Consider the following 19,412-nt stretch of genomic DNA (forward strand, 5'->3'; position numbering starts at 1 on the left):
TATTCATCTCTCTCTCTCTCTCTCTCTCTCTCTCTCTCTCTCTCCCCCCCCTCTCCCTCTCCCTCTCCCTCTCCCTCTCCCTCTCCCTCTCCCTCTCCCTCTCCCCTCCTCTTTTCTCCTCTTTTCTCCTCTTTTCTCCTCTTCTCTCCTCTTCTCCCCTCTCCCCCTCCCTCCCCCTCTCTCTCCCTTCCCCTCTCAAGTATACAGGATGTCCCATTTTTAATGACGACCTCAAATAACTTTTCTATTTGTAATCGCAGAAAGAAACGTTTCAGACAAAGTTGTTTGGTTCGTAGGGGGACTGTCTCATTCTGCTAATTAATATGAACAACTTTTGTCTGAAACATTTTTTCTGCGATCAAAAATAAAAAGTTATTTGAGGTCGTCATTTAAAATGGGACACCCTGTAAATATATTATAAATGCATTTTAAACAAAAGTATGTATTCATATATCCACATTTTTTATGTTGAAACAAATATTTCATATATTATAATATAATGTAATACTTATAATATTGATATTATCTTTCAAGTTGCATTTTAATTGATTAAATAAAAGTTACATAATATATTAATATTAAAATTATTATAAAATAAATTCGTTACATAATAAATCACAAGTAAGTTTTACAAAAAATCACGTCACAATAAATTATGGTATTAGTCATGTTGCTAGGTATTTTTCGTTCCTACACAATATCTTACTTATTCCGGCTAAATATACACTATCAAATATTTGAACGGATTCGTGGCTTTCTGAAACTCTTTAAAATTCGTGGTGATAATTAACTGATTTACACTATAAACATATTATATAACTCTATATTCACTCTTAAAAGTGCACGATTTATTCTCTAGTAGATGTAAATTTTTATACACGATATGATCTTTATTGTCTTTGTTGCTCTTTCCATCATTGTATTAAATTTGTTGGTTAAATAACAGAAATATCGGTACATTTAAAAGAAGTGATGACGTGAAAAACTAAACTTCTGCGAAAATTTTAACCTGCATTTTCTTATTAAAAGCCAAAAACAAAATTAATAATATTTGTATATGTTGATTTATATTAACAGAGTCTATTCATGGTAAATTTATAGGTAAATTACTTGTGAAGATGTATTTAATAATTATTAATGCACTTACACATAAACTAAAAGTTACTAAATTAAAATGTCGCTAAATATATAAAATTTTAAATAAAAACTAAACAGAAATTCCGTATAAAGGACTTATTACATATAATTATACGATATTTAAAAAGATTAAAATTTTTATATACAACTAAAAAATATCTGAAATTAAAAATACGGACTTTTATTGTAAGCTTTAAATGTATATAAAAGTAAAAGTGCAAAAATGCTTTTAAATATTGCTGTAATCTTATTTTTAATTTTTAACTTGTACATAAATGTATTACGAATGTCATCATAAATTTTCTACACTAAATATACACTAAATTTTAAACACTAAATTTAAACACTAAATTAAAAACAAAAAATACACTAAAAAGTTCTCAATTATTTCTTAATTGTAATCCGCTCTTTTTAATTATCAATTTTTAATCAATTATTAATTTTATTATTTCGTACAACACCTTGTGCCTTCAATGCAGTCATGTTTACGAATTCCTCCTGCGTTCTCCTTTTCCTTGGTATCGTGTTTACTTCTTTCTCTTTTATGACTCTCATGCAGACTCCTCATTTTCTGTCAGTACATTCTTGAACTCTTGCCTCTTTTCCTCATTTTAATTTTATGAATCCAATCGGTGACAAGGCTATATTTTTTACGTATTAGTGCGTTTGCAATTCTGATTTTGATTTACTACTAGCAAGTTTTTATCGCATCACGCGCGTAGCAAAATTCGACGGTGGGGATTACAGAAGAGACGTTTGCTGGGTAACGGTCTCGGTTACGTTTAACCAGTGTGCACGATCAGTTTCTGTTAGGACGCGTCTCTCTTCTCATCGATTACCGTGAAGCTGTAGTGTTCAAACTTTTTAAGTGTGTCAACCTCAAGGAAAAGTCATGAATACAAGGTTTCTAAGTTTGTGAAATTAACATTCTCACAAGATTTGCTTGTTGAAGAAGGTGAGCATGCTGCATGATATGTATTTTGTTTGTATTTTGAGATTTTCTATTCAATCTGTATCAAGCTTTTTCGAAAGCAAACCAAATATAAATGTCTATCATATCGATTACTTGATCTTACAATTGTTTAATATTAACGTAATAGATAGAAGATTGCATTGTTAGATATTTATAATTCTCGTATATTCGATCGCAATGCTATAAGTAATAATGCGATTACAGTACAATTTGAAATAATAATAGTATCTAAATTAGTAGCGCTATGCTCTAAGCTTTGTTGTGCGTAACATTTAGTTGGTGCCCAAAAATTTAATTAAATTTAAATTAATGATAGTTTATTGAAACAATCTACACTGGCCAATGTCTTTATTTTAAAGAACTAACGACGTTTCGGTCCGGAATTTGGACCTTTCTCAAGTATTCTTTTCACTCAATTTCCATTGATCACATATCGCTCGTTTGGCCAATGTCGCTAGGTTAATAAGATATTGGTAAAAAATGATTGCACTCTTTGGTTGAAGAGTGTAAAGTCAATTTTGGTTGCGTTGTTAATCTTGTGACACAAGTAAAAATGTCGAGTGTGTTCGTCGAGATGTCGGATCGAATTGATCAATCAGATTGATCAGTTGATCACGAAAGTTGACAACGCAATATATATTTTAATTTTCAAAGATGTTACAGTTGAAATATAAATCAGCGGACGCGTTTCGGCACGCAGTGCTTTCATCAGCGCAAAGTTAAAATTAAAATTAAATAGTTATTCCGTCTGGTACACAGTTGTCAATAATTAATACAGTGTAGAGGGATTGAGACGGATAGGATTAGTCAATTGTAAAAAAACGCAGCTGAGGTAGCCGGGCGCAACGGTTGTGGTCAATGCTTTATAGAGACAAATCCGAGTGCTATACCAGTTTGGATGGCCTATATAGAACTTATTCTGATTGATTTAATTTGGAGCCGATTTATCTAATAATTGTTTTTGTTATAATAATTTGGTGACCGTTTTTAATGTGGAATACGGTTTGAATTACCTTAATTTCCCTTCTTGACCAATTCCGTTTTTGACTCCCAGTTGATTTGATTGAACTTACAGGTCCTCAGAGTGTTGAAGAGAAATCGACCGTTTAAAAAGACCGTGTAAAAGGTGATGCTTACTAGTCATATTGATGTAGGATTGTTTATAGGTTAATGTTATTTCTGTATAGGCCCCGTCCAGGAGCTCTGTGTCGTTTTGGGAATTAATTCCATTATATTGTTTTTTAATGTGGATTATTTCGCTTTAAACGGTCGATTTCTATTCAACACTTTAAGGAAGTAAGTTCAATCAAACCAACTGGGGGTCAAAAACGGAATTGGTCAAGAAGGGAAATTAAGATAGTTCAAACCGTATTCCACATTAAAAACAAATTATCATAACAAAAAATAATTATTAGATAAATCGGATCTAAATTAAATCAACCAGAAGAAGTTGTAGGCCATCTATGTAGGTCATCCAACCTAACCAGGTTGGATGACCTACATAGATGGCCTACTGGTTAGTCTTAATGCAGATCAGAAGTGTATAAAATTACTACATACTTTTACAAACATTTCAGATTTTCCGAAAGTCCGAGATAAATATAAGTCAAGAGTCATTCTAATTTTTTTGGAAATTACATCGTCAACATGACTAATCTCATACAACTTGTTGTCAGCAATTATAATGAAATTTTAAAAAATGTTAGAGGTAAGTTTTTACGTCATTTTGTTAAAACTATAACACACACACTTACTTCATAAATGAATTCAGAAACTTGTAAAGTATTAAAGTACATTTTTCTTCTTTTAATGGTACTACAGTCAGCCTCTAGTCCTGACTTCTTCATCCTAAATTATGTGTACAAAATAAATTTTTTATTCTTACATAACATTTATAGTACAGCCGTATGCATTAACAATGTCAAATGCACCCATTTCTCAATTTACTCGATACATTTTATACGCCATTTTTTACACGATTAAAGTTCCTTTATTTAAACGGGAAACGAAATTAAAATCAAATAAAAACCAATGAGAAAAGCATAATCTCGTTAGTACATAAATTGTAATATACGGGCTTCCTGTTGCGTATTTTTTTGGTATTGACAAACTCTATTTACGTAATTTTCAACTGCGTGAACAAAATACATAAAACAAGTATTATATGTAAATCGAGGAACAAGTGTATTGTATACAATGCGGACGTGATAAGTCACTTTGCGGTCGATTATTAATTGATTCTGCCCGCCGCTATTCCCTTTACCCTGCCATCCTACGCGAAGTCCACGAGCCGCTCGTGGCTCAGGAGCATAAATGTGTTTTCAATAGCTTCCCTCGTCACCCTTGAGGTACTATTGTTAACGCGTTATTTTTATAGTGGTATCCCTAGTAGGCATAATCCACTGATGACTGATTTTAATCAACCTATCTCGCCGAGCTCCGGTATACAAGATCAAGTTATTACATAATATTTAAAAAATATAATTTATATGACTACAATAAATCACACGATCCATATACTTGTAGCTTATGCAAAGTACAGAAAAAAATCGTGCAAAATATTTTTTTTAATGACAATAATATATTGATATTTTTTCTCATACGTTATTCATAATATTAATGTTTTATAATGTAAACATAATAACTAAAAGCGTAATAATCCGCATAATTCACAAAGGCGTAATAATCCGCCTAGTTAACAGATAAATTTTAATAAACTATTATAATTTTGTGTATATTCCGATAATTTACCGCAAAAATTGTATGTTTTTTTGTTGTATACTTGCACATAATTTATTACTACTAGAACATAAGGTACCTGCTATGCATCCACTATTATTTATATATTTAAAAAACACTAGTTTTAAAAAATTCTCAAAAACAACGTTTCTCTATACAACAGATCCGATGGTAGATAGTTGGCCTTTAATGGAATCTCCGGGTCCTATGTTGTGTATCATCGGTACATATTTGATATTCGTCTTAAAAGTGGGACCAAAAATGATGGAAAAACGACCAGCCTTTCAATTGAATACCGTTATGATCTTATATAACGGACTTCAAGTATTATTCAGTATTTGGCTGACAACTTTGGTAAGTTTAATCTTCTATGGTACACCCAACCTGCTAGTATTTAATATTATCAAAAATAATAAAAATGTGTTACGATACATAAATACTCTGTATCACATTTTCTCATATTCTATATTCAAAAGCATGTTAGATAAACTTAAAAATTGCAAAAACTTTAGATGAACTTATTAATTGTATGTTTAATTTGTTAAATAACTTGACATATAATTAATTAATACCATTCAAACTCAAGATTTTCTAATAAAAATTTTTAAGTTCTGATTAATATTCTTCGAACTAACTTATATAGTATATAAAACTATTTTAAATCGAGTAAGATTAATACAAAGAAATTAAATAAAACTGATTTTATTAAATTATTATCTCGCGTATTTTAAAATACAATAATCTATTCTATACTATTTCAGATATTAGACGTCAATTTTAAAAAAGTGTTTTTTGCTCATGGATGTAATGTTCAAAAACATTTGTTACCTAATTCACAAACCACAAATGCACAAGCGGTAAGTACTTTTGCCATAATATCGAATTTAATTTAAATAATTTCTACAATTTTTAATAAATAAAACATTAATTTCTCACAATCTATATATATATTAAATGTACAGATGTCACGAGGTGCTTGGTGGTATTTTTTCTCAAAAATTACCGAGCTTCTTGATACGGTAAGCAAGTATTTAATTTAATTAAATAACAGAATTAATTAAATTAATTGTTTAGTCAAAAATTAAAATATTTAACTGAACTGACACACAAAGCTTTAAGAAGACAATAAAGCATACATATATCACGCTTGGTTATCGATTACAATTGGCACTATTGTTTCATCAGTTGCTCAACGTAAGGTATTGCGATTAAACATTGTGAAATATGGGCATTTACTCGGTGTTAACTCGGTCATCAGGAAAGAAGTTGCCGACTGTTCACATTACCTTTAATAAATGGGACAATCTTTTTTAAATATTTTCTTCTGAAGACATAACTATTTGTTTTAAAGTGTATGTTAGAAAATATAAAAAATATATTGAGTACTTGAAACAAAATTTGCAGAAATAATATATGAAGTCGTCGTAAACAAAATTTACAAATATAATTTATATAACCAATAAAAGTTTTATTTACCAATTTATTTCTTTTATTATTAATTATTAAAAATGTAAAATATTAGGAGAAATATAATATTTCAATCAGTTCGTTTTCTTTTTCAGGTATTTTTCGTTTTGAGAAAGAAGCAAAATCAAATTAGTTTTCTTCATGTTTTTCACCATTCTATAACGGCTGTGTTCTCATGGGCCTATTTGAAATTCCTGCCTGGTGAGCAAGGCGTTGTCATTGGTTTTTTGAATTCTATAGTCCATATTATTATGTACAGTTATTACTGTATTGCGGCTCTTGGTCCTAAGTACAGAAAATACCTCTGGTGGAAAAAATATATGACTTGGATTCAGCTGGTAATTAACTTTTACATAGTTGACTACTAAAAGCAAACTACAGATTTTTTAATATTTTATGTGTATCAATTTCTATTTATCTACTAATAAAATCAATTTAAGATTTATTTCTTTTTAATATTATAAGTTTAATAATGCATTATTTTTATATTATATTCTATCATAATATTTCTGATGTAACAGACATATGATAAAATCTCATTATATAAATGTCTTTAAATTTAATTTTTTTTTAGTTTTATTTCATTAAAATTATAACGAGCATTTATTTAATTTGTTTAATATATAATATTTTTATCTTGTTTCTTCAACAAACTAATTGCGATTGGAAATGTTAGCTATACAAATCAAATTTAATATTTGAAATTCTCTTTCAAATTTCAGGTGCAGTTTGCTTTAATGTTAGTCTACCTAGTACTAACATTAATCTTTGATTGTCGAACACCAAAAGCTCTGACTTATTTCTTCATGACAGTTGTAATTATCTTTATGTATCTATTTAGTGACTTTTATCGTCAAGCGTATCAAAAGAAAATAATTTAATGAGGAATGCTTAATTTTGAGAATAATAAACAAATAAGAAAAAAATAATTTAAATATATTTATAATTAAATTTTATATAAATAGTAAGAGAATAATATTTATAAAGAAACATGGAACAAAACGGATACAACCTATTCGCAGAAGCTAATGTTTAAAATGTGTCATTTGTTTTCATAATTAACTCAAGAAAAGTTTGTAATAGATAAATGTACATATACAAATATAAGGCACGGGACGGTATTGGTCGACATTCTCGCAAAGAATATGTTGTCGATCCGGTTGCTTTGTGTCGCAAATAAAATACCTATTTGAATTCACAGATTCAAATAGCCATCCTTCTTTAATAAACTTATTCTATTAATTGTAAGCCGTAATAATTATATACTGATACAAGAAAGCTTCATGTTTCTGTGACGATTTAATCTTCAATTCTCTCCAAAAAGAGAAAGAGGCTGACTAATATTATCGTGTCAAGTGATTCAAATAATGAGACACTGTAATACATTACTTGTTCGTTGATGTTGCTTAATTTTGTGTACTTCTCGAGTAACTTATCGCCGGCAATCGAAATATTTCGTTGTTGGCAAAGTGTTATTAATAGTAATGAGTTTTACATTTGCGTGATTTATGAATTCGATATGCTACTGCGTATCTTTCCCATACAGCACCAAAGCTTTCAGAAACATTTCAGAAAGCAATGTTGCAATGTTTCTGAAAGCTTCGGTGCTGCATGGGTTACTAAACGTTTATTTGACTTGTAGTATCGCGCAAAGATGTATTCATGTTATACATATTCAAACATGTCGTCATTGAAGTAACGCAGTGGACAAACCAGGACAATCGCGAGTGTTTCAAATTTACATTTAAAAAATGTGTGTCAGAAAATCTTAAAATATTTCAGAGTAAGATATTTGAGACTGATATGTGGTCTTGGTGTTGTTTTCGTCGGTGAACACAGTACGCTTTGTTCACGCGAGGCCACGGCACGGAACACGGATGCTGCCAACAGGCAGCTCAGAAACATTCCGTGTGTCATAGCGTTCGGATCTCTCGATCGTTCTTTGTGTATAATACGCATTTAATTAACTAATTGTGTTACGTTTAGTGAGTCGTGTCGGTATCGAAGTGACGAATACCTGGCAAGTAGATACGTATTTTGCACGATCCATTCGCTTGTGAGAATTGAAGTAACAAGTGACGAGAGCATCGACCTGTTAAAATATTATTATATACAGGGTGGGCCATTTTAGTCCGTACACGGTAATATCTCCTCAGGTAGGGGTGATAGCGGAAAATGCCTCAGACAAAAGTTGTTGAGTTTCGAGATGGACATAAGATGGTGTCATTAATTTAATCTTGAATAGTCATTTGAAACTCACGTGAAGGTCAACTTCAATTTTTTAAATGGAGATCCCTATTGTTTATTATACTATATTATTCTACTAATTAATATGAACAACTTTTGTCTGAAACATTTTTCGATTTGCCTAATACTTTTTGAGATATTCAAGAGAAAATTTATAACTTTTTCAATGTCTAGCTATGATAGCTCGATAACTGTTTGTCGCAGGGAAAAGTAGTACAGGACTTTTCGACTTGATTTAATCTCAGGAATATGCTGTTACAATAGTGTTCTAATTATTGAAAATTTTTATGTATTGTAACGTAATTTTAAAAATATCGTAAAGCAGACATAGGAAATGATTTTGAATACTTATTGTTAGTTGCGTTTTATTTCCCCTTCCCAAAGTTTTTGAATATAATTTTTAATTTGTATGTTTGACCTCGTTCCAGGATTCCATGTTCAATATTTTAATCAATATTCCACCCGTTGTGAGTGTGGGTAAAGTAATATGCAACACATTTTTAGTGAGCCCACACATAGAGAGAATTTAAAAAAATTGAGAAATATAAAAATAAAATAAATGGTCAAATAACATTAATATTCAAGTATTCAAATAATGTTCAAAGATACTAAAATCAACACATGTTTATGCATTTAAAAACGCATTCTCGATCGAACGAAAATATCGTCTTGACTCTGACGAGTCTGGAAAACCAAACGCAAAATATGCGATAAACATCCATTCGTTGAAACGTAAAAAAGAGTATATTCAATGTATATTATTTCTGAAATATTGTCTAAAACATTGTTATTCAGTTTTCGTTTATATTTTTGGCGACCAAAGGAAAATTGGACAATGTTTTTATAGGAAATCGTCTGTATTTTGCACGAAGTTATAAAGTGTGATTAAAAAGATTTGTGAGTGCTAGATAATTTTAATTAAATATTTATCAACTCAGAAGTTAGCCGACATTTAGTTACTCTTGACAAAAAAAAAGAGACGAAATTCCATAGTTTGATAGTTTTCCTTTTATAATATTGAATAATTTAAAATATAAGAAATGGCGTAATTAAAGTATTAAAACATTTCGGATAATAACATCGTGATTACCACGTGGCTTTGGTATGTTTCATCGGCAAAATATCTGAGAAAAAAGAAGATGACATCGAGTAACAACGGCGTAGTCACGCGTTCTACTTTCGCGTGATAAAAGATCGCGATATTCGCGGGCGTGTCTAAATTATAATGTCGCGCTTTGAAAGCTCTGTCGAAAAAATATAATTTCTTTAGATTCTTGCCGAAGGAGAAAAGAAGCCCGAAGAATGTTATTATCGTATCGAGTGATTCTACTAAAGAGACGCCGGAATACATCATCCGTTCATTAACATTTCATGAATTTGTACGTTTCACGCTACATAATTAACGCGCCAGCAATCACGATTTTTCTATGTGCACAGTGTTAATAATGTACACTGATCAGTAGAAAAATATGTAATATTTGAAACTATAATTGCATAGTAAAATAATTGTAGTCAGGAATATCATTCTTACAGTAATTATTACTATAATATCAGTAATAGCAACCATATAGACACAGTGATGCTATTTTAAAAAATTACTATAAAATATAAGCTTTTAACTATTATTCCGCTAAAATATCCAGGTAATAAATAGTAAATTAGTTATAGTAAATACAATCACACTAATAGCAAATTTAACTGTATTTTTATCATCCACCTTACCAATCACATAATAATCAAAAGTGAAGTGGTTCGGAATGCCCTCACTAGAGAGACGCGCGGTATAAAACTTTCTCGTAAGAAGAAAACCGCATAGGGTGTTATAAATACGGACAAGTTTATACCTTCGTATAAGATTACTGATATTTTCTTTGAAAGATATTTTCTTGTATTATTCTTTACGAGTGCAAAGTAATGTAACCAATGAACATAGTGAACGCAATGTATATATAATAAAAAAGTGGGGAATATTACTTCCAATATAAATACGATTATTACTATTACATATAGTTATTCGAAATTTTATGAAATATTCCAAATATTCTTGAAGAATATTCTTAAAATGTTCATAGGAGTGTCTTGTGCTATCTGGGGAATAAGACAAAGACGAGGGAGAATTCCATTGATCGTTCCATTAAAATACAATAAAGTCTCGGGAATAATTAACATCGGAAGTGTCATGTAAAGTGCCGTTTGACTCTTCTCACCCGTATCACTTTCGTGAGGGTTGCGTGTGTTGCGATGCGGAAGTGCGCGAATCAAGTGATTTAAGTAACAGAAAACAGCGATGCGTGAACCGCGTAATTTGTATCTCGCGAAATTTGCACGCCCCAATTTTACAGCGAGCATATTTCAAGTGCATTTTTAAATAGTTTCCTTGGTTCAATTGGTTACTGAATCGATTCATCTCGTATCCGCGCGGACTTGACATGAATATTGTCGACGTTTGAATCACTCGACAAATTTAAATGTAACGGGAGAGCGTCATAATACATTGTTTTATTTCTGCGGTGTTTAATAAAGTATCTCGGTCATTATATTATGACAATTCGCTTTCATTCGCGTTTTCGTCACTGTTGAATCGACAGTATGTGATGAAGAAACTTCATATATTTTTGTGAGTGAGACAACTATGTTTTAAATAACCGAACTTCTTTTCACGCGCGAGAAAGAAATCCGCGAGCGCGCGCGCGACGAAAACAGGTATACGAATTGCGCGCGCTACGCGCGGTCGAGCCGCCGACCGCCGCACGACGAGCCGCGGCGCGCGATTGGCCGCGCGCCGCGGCGAGCCCCCCGGGATCCAGCCAGTCGCGCTCGCCGGCTAACGGCCGGCGGCGGCTCGAGCCGCCGCACCGTCGCGTGCCCTTGACACTGAGTAGCGTAAATAACGTTTGTATTACCTTCCGCTTCAGTTAACGCGTGATTCTCAATTGTTTTTTCGGCGTTTCAACGTACGTACCGAGGTGAATCAGAAGTCAGTCGCCCGCGGGATCTCGAGTTGGCAGGACGTGTTTCGTGCGTCGCACGGCCGGTCGAGCCGCCGAACGCCATTCTCTCCGGACGAAGCTTCCCTTCGAATCAGCGAATCGTTCTAGAAGTTTGTCGACCGGCGGCGCAACTGAACGCGCGCTTCCCAGCGCGTTCTCGAGAATCGGAAACGACGTTTAATACCTTCCGCGTCGGCTGGCGCGCGATCGTGTATTGTGCTTCGTTCGGCGTTTCAACGTACGTGCCGAGGTGAAGCCGGGAGTCACTCGCTCGAGGGATCTCTAGTCGACAAGACGTATTCGTACGAGCCGCCGAGTGCCATTCTCTCCGCGGGACACCCTCCCCGCGCATCGGCCAATCGCAGTCGACGTCTCTCGGTGCCGACGGTGTAACTCGTGTAACTGAGCGAGCACGGCGATCTAACGGATTCCTTCCGCGCCGGTTATCAAGTGATACTGTGGATTCTTTTTTCGTTTGGCGTTCGACGTACCTGTGCGACGAAGTGACTCGGTGCCGGCGGCCGGTTAATTCGCCCGGGGATTCTCGAGCGGACAGGAAGCGTCCGCGAGTTACTCGCCGCGCTGTGACATTTTCCGCGTGTGGTTGGCACCAATGTTCCTCTTTCCGCGGGAATCGTCGGTTACGCGCGCGTATCGCAACGATTCGCGAGTGTATCAAGTTCGTCGGAACGAATGCGTAGCGGCTGTGTCGGTTGCGGATCGAGAGACATTGATCGAACGCGAGAAGAAGGACGAAGTGTGGATGTGTCGCGCGATTCACTCGAGGCGGAGCCGTCGAGACGAAAATACTGGAATTGCGAAGTGTTTCGTTGCGCCATTCGCGGCCGGTTGCTCGGTGCGCCGTGTCTGGACTTGAATATGGCCGTTTTTCGCGTGCGTCGTCGCGTTTTGTGTCGATTGACAATTTATCTCCGATTGTTCGCGAAAGGAGGAAGAGGACCGAGTGCGCGAGTGAGTGTTAGTGTCGCTTCGACGGAAACCGACGCAGCCGGCCATCCGAGAGGACAGTCTGAGAGGAGGAGGAGGCCCCGGCAAGGGCATCGGGCACCGTCGGAGGAACTTACGGTAACTTTCATTTTGCACAGAAGCGACCTTTTTAGCCACTTGTTTTCGAGTCGTTACATTGCACCATAACTTAACTGTTAGAAAGAAGTAACTTGAAAATTTATTAAAGTTCGTTCCCGCGATTTTTCTTCGAAGCATGTTTAATTATTGAAGTATAAATATCTTGTGACTCGTCGCGTTCTACGTCGATTAATAATTTATTCTCGATTCTTTGCTACAGAAGGACAAGGACCGAGTGCGCGAGTGAGTGTTAGTGCTAGTGTTGTGCTTCGAAGGAAACCAGCGCAGCCGGCCATCCGAGAGGACAGACTGAGTGGAGGAGCAGGCCTGAGCAAGGGCATCATGCATCGGCGGAGCAACCTTGCGGTACTTATCCTTCATTTTGCGTAAACGCGACCTTTTTCGCCGTTTCTTTTTCGAGTCATATATTGCATAACTTAATAATTAGAGAGAAAGAAGTAATTCGAGATTTTATTAAAGTTCGTTCCCGCACTGAGAAAAATGACCGATTAAATATAATCGGATAATCCAATTACATAATAACAAACGGATATATCCAATTAAATTGCATATCCGATGAAAAATATGATCGGTTTTCCAATCAAATTTCATCGGTAACTGCATTTCATCGGATAAATTTCATCGGATGTATCCATAATTAAATCGGAACACGTAATCGGAAAAATTAACCATCGGAAACGCTATTTAATTGGTTTGTCCGATGGAAATTTTTCTCAGTGCGTGAATTTTTTCGAAAGACGTTTAATTATTTGAGTAGAAATATTTTATTGACTAGAAGAACCTTCTGGTTCATTACGCGTAAAAAAATATATTTTGAAACTTTGCTTTTTTAACATTATTTGAATATTAATTTTATGTTTGTTTGTGCATTACAGAATCATCGTAGCGACGTTGCAGTCATAACTCCGCTGTTGCGCGTCAGTGTTGGTGAGTGATGAATTAATTTTTATTATTGAGGTAACGGATCTGTTGTAGATTTTTTGAATATACATAGCTAATGATGCATATATGTATTTGTTAATAATGTAAAGATAGCAAATAGAAATATGAAGCATTTCGTGCATCCGTTACCTTAAAATTAATAAGTTAAAACAGTTTGGGAGAAATTTAATCCTGGATCTTAATTATATATCTTTTGTTGCCTAACTTAGTGTGTATACGAGAACGTACTCTTGTACACACTACGTACAAAGGAAAAATTTAGAATACCGTGAGAATGTGTTATATTTATTAATTATTTTAATTAACAGTGTGATTTAGTCAATCAAATTTTATTTTATTCAGTACATGTGTACATTACGTTATTCTTCGCAAATATATAGTGACGAAGGAAGAAATTTATAACAATTGAGATATAGACTTTTAAAGTTACTGCTGTTACTTAAGTTTACTCATGGTATTCATACATATAATATTGTTGTGATCCACAGGGAAAGTATAAAAAGTTTGTATATTGTTATTTGTTATTACTTGTTATATCTTCTATCATTTTATTCTTCATTTTACTGTAATCTTTTGTCCAGGATTAAATTTTATATAAGTTAGTGCAGAAATGGAATATATAAATATTCCTTTCTAAGTAGTATTGTTAATTTACTTATATACGTTTGTAATAATTAAATTACAACAAATATTTTAGCATAATATATTTCATACAAATTATTAATTTATTTTTTATAAAAGCTAGTTATGGTTACTGAATCATTATTACCTACTTTAACGCACTAACTTTAGCCTAAACTGTTATAACTTATATGTAGTGATTGATAACTGGATTGTACCAGTTATATGACGTAAGATCCAATACACATTTTTTTATGAAAGAAAAGACTTGTTTTATCTAAAAATTATCTTAAAAATTATATTATCCCTTTCGGATCTTACGTCATTCATCTGAATTTTTCATCTCTGCATGCTTTTGAGATGAAATTCAGAACGAATCGTTCGAATCGATAAAAATACGTAAAATGTCCCTTAGATTCAATCGAATGACGCGTCTAGTAATTTTTATTAATTTCCACATTAAAATTTCGTTATTTTTTACTTTATCAAGTTTAAAAGTTTTGTGTAAAGTTCAGAATCGCGATCCCTTCGAATCAAAACGCGGGCGATATAGAGAATTTTTTTCTAATCGGTTAAATATTTTAATTATTGAACACATATTTTAATTGCCACTACACGCGTGTAAAGAGTAAATTCATTATGTAATTATTATTGTTATTGGTCATAGTTAATTCTTTACGTAATTGATTAAATTAATTTGATTGCCCCTTCGCGACGCGTTCGTGTTTCGCGCATCGTACAAAAGCGTAGAATCTTACGCTTATTGCTGGCTGTGATCAGCTGGCAGCAGAAGGAGTATATCTCCTTGCTGTCGAATTCTGGCTATGTAAAGCCAGAGTATTGGCCAGCGTGATTTTGGCTGGCCAGAATAAAGACAGCGAAGTGTATCCCACAAGGTTGGTGTACATATAACGAAGTACACATAATCGAAATAAAAGGTTTGCCTAGAAGGCATTCTTGAATGTTTATACGTGCAATTGCACGTAATTAAAGACGGAAAGATGCCGTCTCGAATTAAATCCTCTATATTCCGCGTAAATTAAATTCCCGATAAAAACTCCCAAACGGTCGCGATTTAAAACCAAACTCTTCTAAAATTTCAGGTATTCGCGGTCGTAATTAAAAGTATAATATATTAAAGATACGGTTAGGTAGGAAATTATGGAATTAGATAAAAATAGGATAAACGGTAGATAAACAGGGATATGGAGCTGTAATTTTCAATAGGAAAAGGAAATTTCATTAGTAAAATATATCGGTAGGAAATTTAAGAAAGTACGATAGGAAAATGAATAAGTGACTATACGGGTAGGTTAGGGATACGGGTAGGTAGGATTGGGGGATATATATATTATATATAATTCGATGAGTAGAACAATTGATTTACTTTTCAGATTTATTATTGCACATTTTTATGCGACGGATAAGTGTAAGAATGTGGTAGGTGGGATTGGGGGATAATTTCGGGTGGGAAAATTGATTTACTTTACAGATTCATTATTGTACACTTTTATGTAAATAAATTTTACAATTTACTTTTTTGTACAAATTTACTTGCACAAAATTGTACAATAATAATGCAAAAATATGCATAATAATACTAATATAGTTATGAATTATATGTATACCAAATGATATATTTTGTCGCGAAAATTATTGATATCAAATTGTATAAAGTTGTACAAAATTGTATGTCTAATTTGTGTAAACGGATTACACGAAATCGATATGCATATAACACGAACATTACTTAAATTAAAAAACATTAATAATCATTTTTTCTCAATTTCATATTTTATATTCTCTTATTGACTCTCGTGATAATCTTTTAGTGGTAAAAAATCATGAATCATTTCGGGAAATTTTTTAAAAATTTGTGTTGGAGATTGTTGCCAACTTTCAAATGTATAAAACTTCCAAATTTTGATTAAAGCACGAAGATTTCATGCTAAGCTAATGATCGAATATTAACTTTTCTCTCATAACATTTCATCATTTGTCATTGTCGCAAACTTACAGATCTTACAGATCTTAAAAGATAGAATTTTAGAGGATTAATAAAACGGGTATAAATCCTAATGATTAATCGAAATTACTTAGAGACACGTACCGAAAGCATTAATACTTTTGAAAAATTAGGTTTATTTTCACGTAACATAAAAATAAGTTTGGAAGATTTGCATTGTATTAGATGTATTATGGAAATTACGAATATTATAATTGTATAACGCAAGTAGCGTGGATCAGTTGGTACATATTCGGTCGCGATTTATGTTATTCGATCATTGGCTTAACTTGAAGTTTCATTTATATTTTCGCACAACGGTGTACTTACCATAAAACATTTTCTCCGAAATATTGCAAGAAACATACTATAGGAATTTTCTTTTTCATGAGAATAATTGAGAGGAATATTATTAATTTTAGGGATGATTAATAATTTTAGTAATGATTTTTTCAGTCTCGGTGTCCGCATTAAAGTTTTATAAGCTTTGTAATTTTAAATTGATAATTGATAATAAATATCACGCGGTTAGATGTCACTTATCAATACAATGTTACACTGCTAATTTAGAAATTATGGACGATGTTAATACATTTCGGACGTTTTCGTGTAATCCGTAATGAATTACATATCTCGAATGTATACCTTTAACTGTATATCTTATATGTAATTATGTCATACTAATGTCAAATACTATTACACGAAATCGACAGAAAACGTATACGATAATACGGAATTACCAAAATTAGTTCATTGAAAAAATGATAAAATTTTTATCATTTTTATAATTTTTTTAGCACATTGAACGGTTTTTATTCTTTGTCCGATATTTCGAATAAAGTTTCAGAAATTACTGCCAATTATAAATTTTATATAAATGTGAAAACGGGGAAGGTTTAAAAATCAACGATCAAATAATATTTTCTGCATATCTTAAATATTCGACACATTTAATTTTTTAATTATATATACGTTAAATTTGTTGAAGACCGCGATTTATCCATGTTCTTGAATCGATTGTTATCGCTGTTCCTCGCGGCCGGTAAACTTTAAGAATTACATTTGTATAGCGGGCAGTGTCATAGCAGTTTTCTCTACGTTGACAACTGACGGGCGTGTTACCTGGGAAAGGGACTTTGTTTTAATCAAATCGTTCGATCAATTATTTTTCCCTAAACGCAGATGTGATAACGTAATATTTTTACTTCTCGCAAGTTTTCAAAACTTAAAATATTCATAAAACCTTAGAAGATAAAACTTTCGAAAATAACACCGTTAAAGTTGATATAAAGTTTTTAATGTTTCTCGAGCCACATTTGTCATCGCGTAAAATAGTAATAATTACTAACGATTTACGTTACACCAGATGTGTTACAGAAATTACGGGAAATATTCTGAAATATCAATTGTTGATTTATTTGCCACGTTTAACAGTGCAAATTTTAAATTATAGTTTGTTTTTTTATTTGATCGTTGACTTTCCACCTCGAACTTTTTCATATTTTTTTTCTATAAAACAATAAAATTTAATAATAAAAATTAATCTTTATTTTGACGACATATCGAAATATTTATAATGATAAAATACCCGATTTAAAAATAGTGAATTCTAGTGTTATACTTAATTCAAACGCTTTCGTGTAATTTGACATCAGTAAATATTTAAAACGTATTTATTTATAATATTCAATTATGTACATATACATTTAAATAGCAAATTATGTGCTATGTATTTTAAATTTCTGTGTACTTTTTACTTTTTGATGTGAGTTGTAAATTAATCACGTAAATTGTGAATTATAAACTCAAATTATTGTGATAGATAACTGGTAAAATGTTATACATTATTATATTACTGTAAATTATATTACGAGACAAATAAATACAAAATCACACAATCAAAGAGAAGAGGACGATTGATTAGAATCACTGGGGATAATAAAGGGTTTCTGCTGGGTATTTTTGAGTTTGCCGGAGATTCTGTTTCAGATTTCAAGTTGAAAATGTGTAGTTTGTTGAGATCAATTTCAAGTTCATTAAAAATTTCTCTAATAGTTATTATATCTAGTAAAACGGAACAATCTTGCATAGTATCTGTTTCAACTTGTATATATTTCAAATATTTTCATGTAATTATGTAAATTATGAGTATACAAGTAATCAAATTGTATCTTAGAGTTTTATATTTTATTAAATTATATGAGAAATGATATATAATAAAGAAGTAGAAAATAGCGTATAAAAACATTTTCAAAAATAGAGGACCGACGATATTATAATCGCCGGGGGTGGTGGAGGGCCTCTATACAGAGATTAATCTGTTTTTACTGGTAAAAATTTCACTTAAATTAAAGATTGAAAGAAAGACTTAATTGAAAGTTCTCCTCGTTCCACACTCTGTCTCTAAACCCTCAACATAGCTTGCTTGACGCAAAGGCAAAGTAAACAGTCACAATAGTGTAGGTATTATATTATAATGATATTCTTTTATTTTACAACAAATTACACACATAATATATGATACAAAATTGCGGTCAACATAATTATTCATCCAAATAAAGTCGTAGCATTTGAGCAATCGATTAATAGTTCTGAAACTGCGATTCTTTGAAATCGAATCTCTTCAAAGTTAAAAGAAACGATTTAATTAATTATTTACATTAGGAATCCCATTTTAATATTTCCAAAGCATAGACCGTACACCAAACCTATACCTATATTTTATTACCCCAAGATATATTAAAATTATTATTAAAATATTGTAGAAAGAGATGAAGACAGAACAGAAGAACAAAGAAGGAAAAAGTATTGATATTTAATGGGACAATCAGCAATTAATGCAAATCAACAAAACAAACTTAAAGCCACATTCTTTGGATCACGTTAATCATTATTTTGGATATTATTGCTTTTCACAGCGTACATCCGAAACTGAGTTTTCTAGTTCAGATTAAGTATTTATCTTTTTCTTTGCATTAAAATTAATTTTTTATTATAAATCAAATTGAAATTTAAACGCCCATTGAATTAGGACCTAGGCAAGGTGGTGGCCATTAAATAGCTTAGTGAATCCATATACCGTATTTTTCCTATTCTGTACTGTGCGCCGTTACTATCGGACATATAACACAGATTTTCCCCTCGGTAGGATCATTCTCGTGAATTCACATGTTCTAAAAATCGC

At 32.4% G+C, this 19,412-nt stretch overlaps 1 protein-coding gene across 1 annotated transcript; it reads left to right on the plus strand.

The window, feature by feature from the left end:
- Positions 1-1,918: 1,918 nt before the first annotated feature.
- Positions 1,919-7,246, plus strand: LOC105567408 (elongation of very long chain fatty acids protein AAEL008004). Its single transcript, XM_012022271.1, has 7 exons — positions 1,919-2,092; positions 3,688-3,818; positions 5,013-5,203; positions 5,611-5,706; positions 5,812-5,868; positions 6,412-6,654; positions 7,039-7,246. Exons 2-7 carry the CDS (start codon positions 3,758-3,760, stop codon positions 7,195-7,197), a joined length of 807 nt encoding a protein of 268 aa, XP_011877661.1. The 5' UTR covers positions 1,919-2,092; positions 3,688-3,757; the 3' UTR covers positions 7,198-7,246.
- The last annotated feature ends 12,166 nt before the right edge of the window (positions 7,247-19,412 follow it).

The sequence above is a fragment of the Vollenhovia emeryi genome, unplaced genomic scaffold (assembly GCF_000949405.1).
Source record: "Vollenhovia emeryi isolate VEMERY1.0 unplaced genomic scaffold, V.emery_V1.0 DF939138.1, whole genome shotgun sequence".
NCBI lineage: Eukaryota > Metazoa > Arthropoda > Insecta > Hymenoptera > Formicidae > Vollenhovia > Vollenhovia emeryi.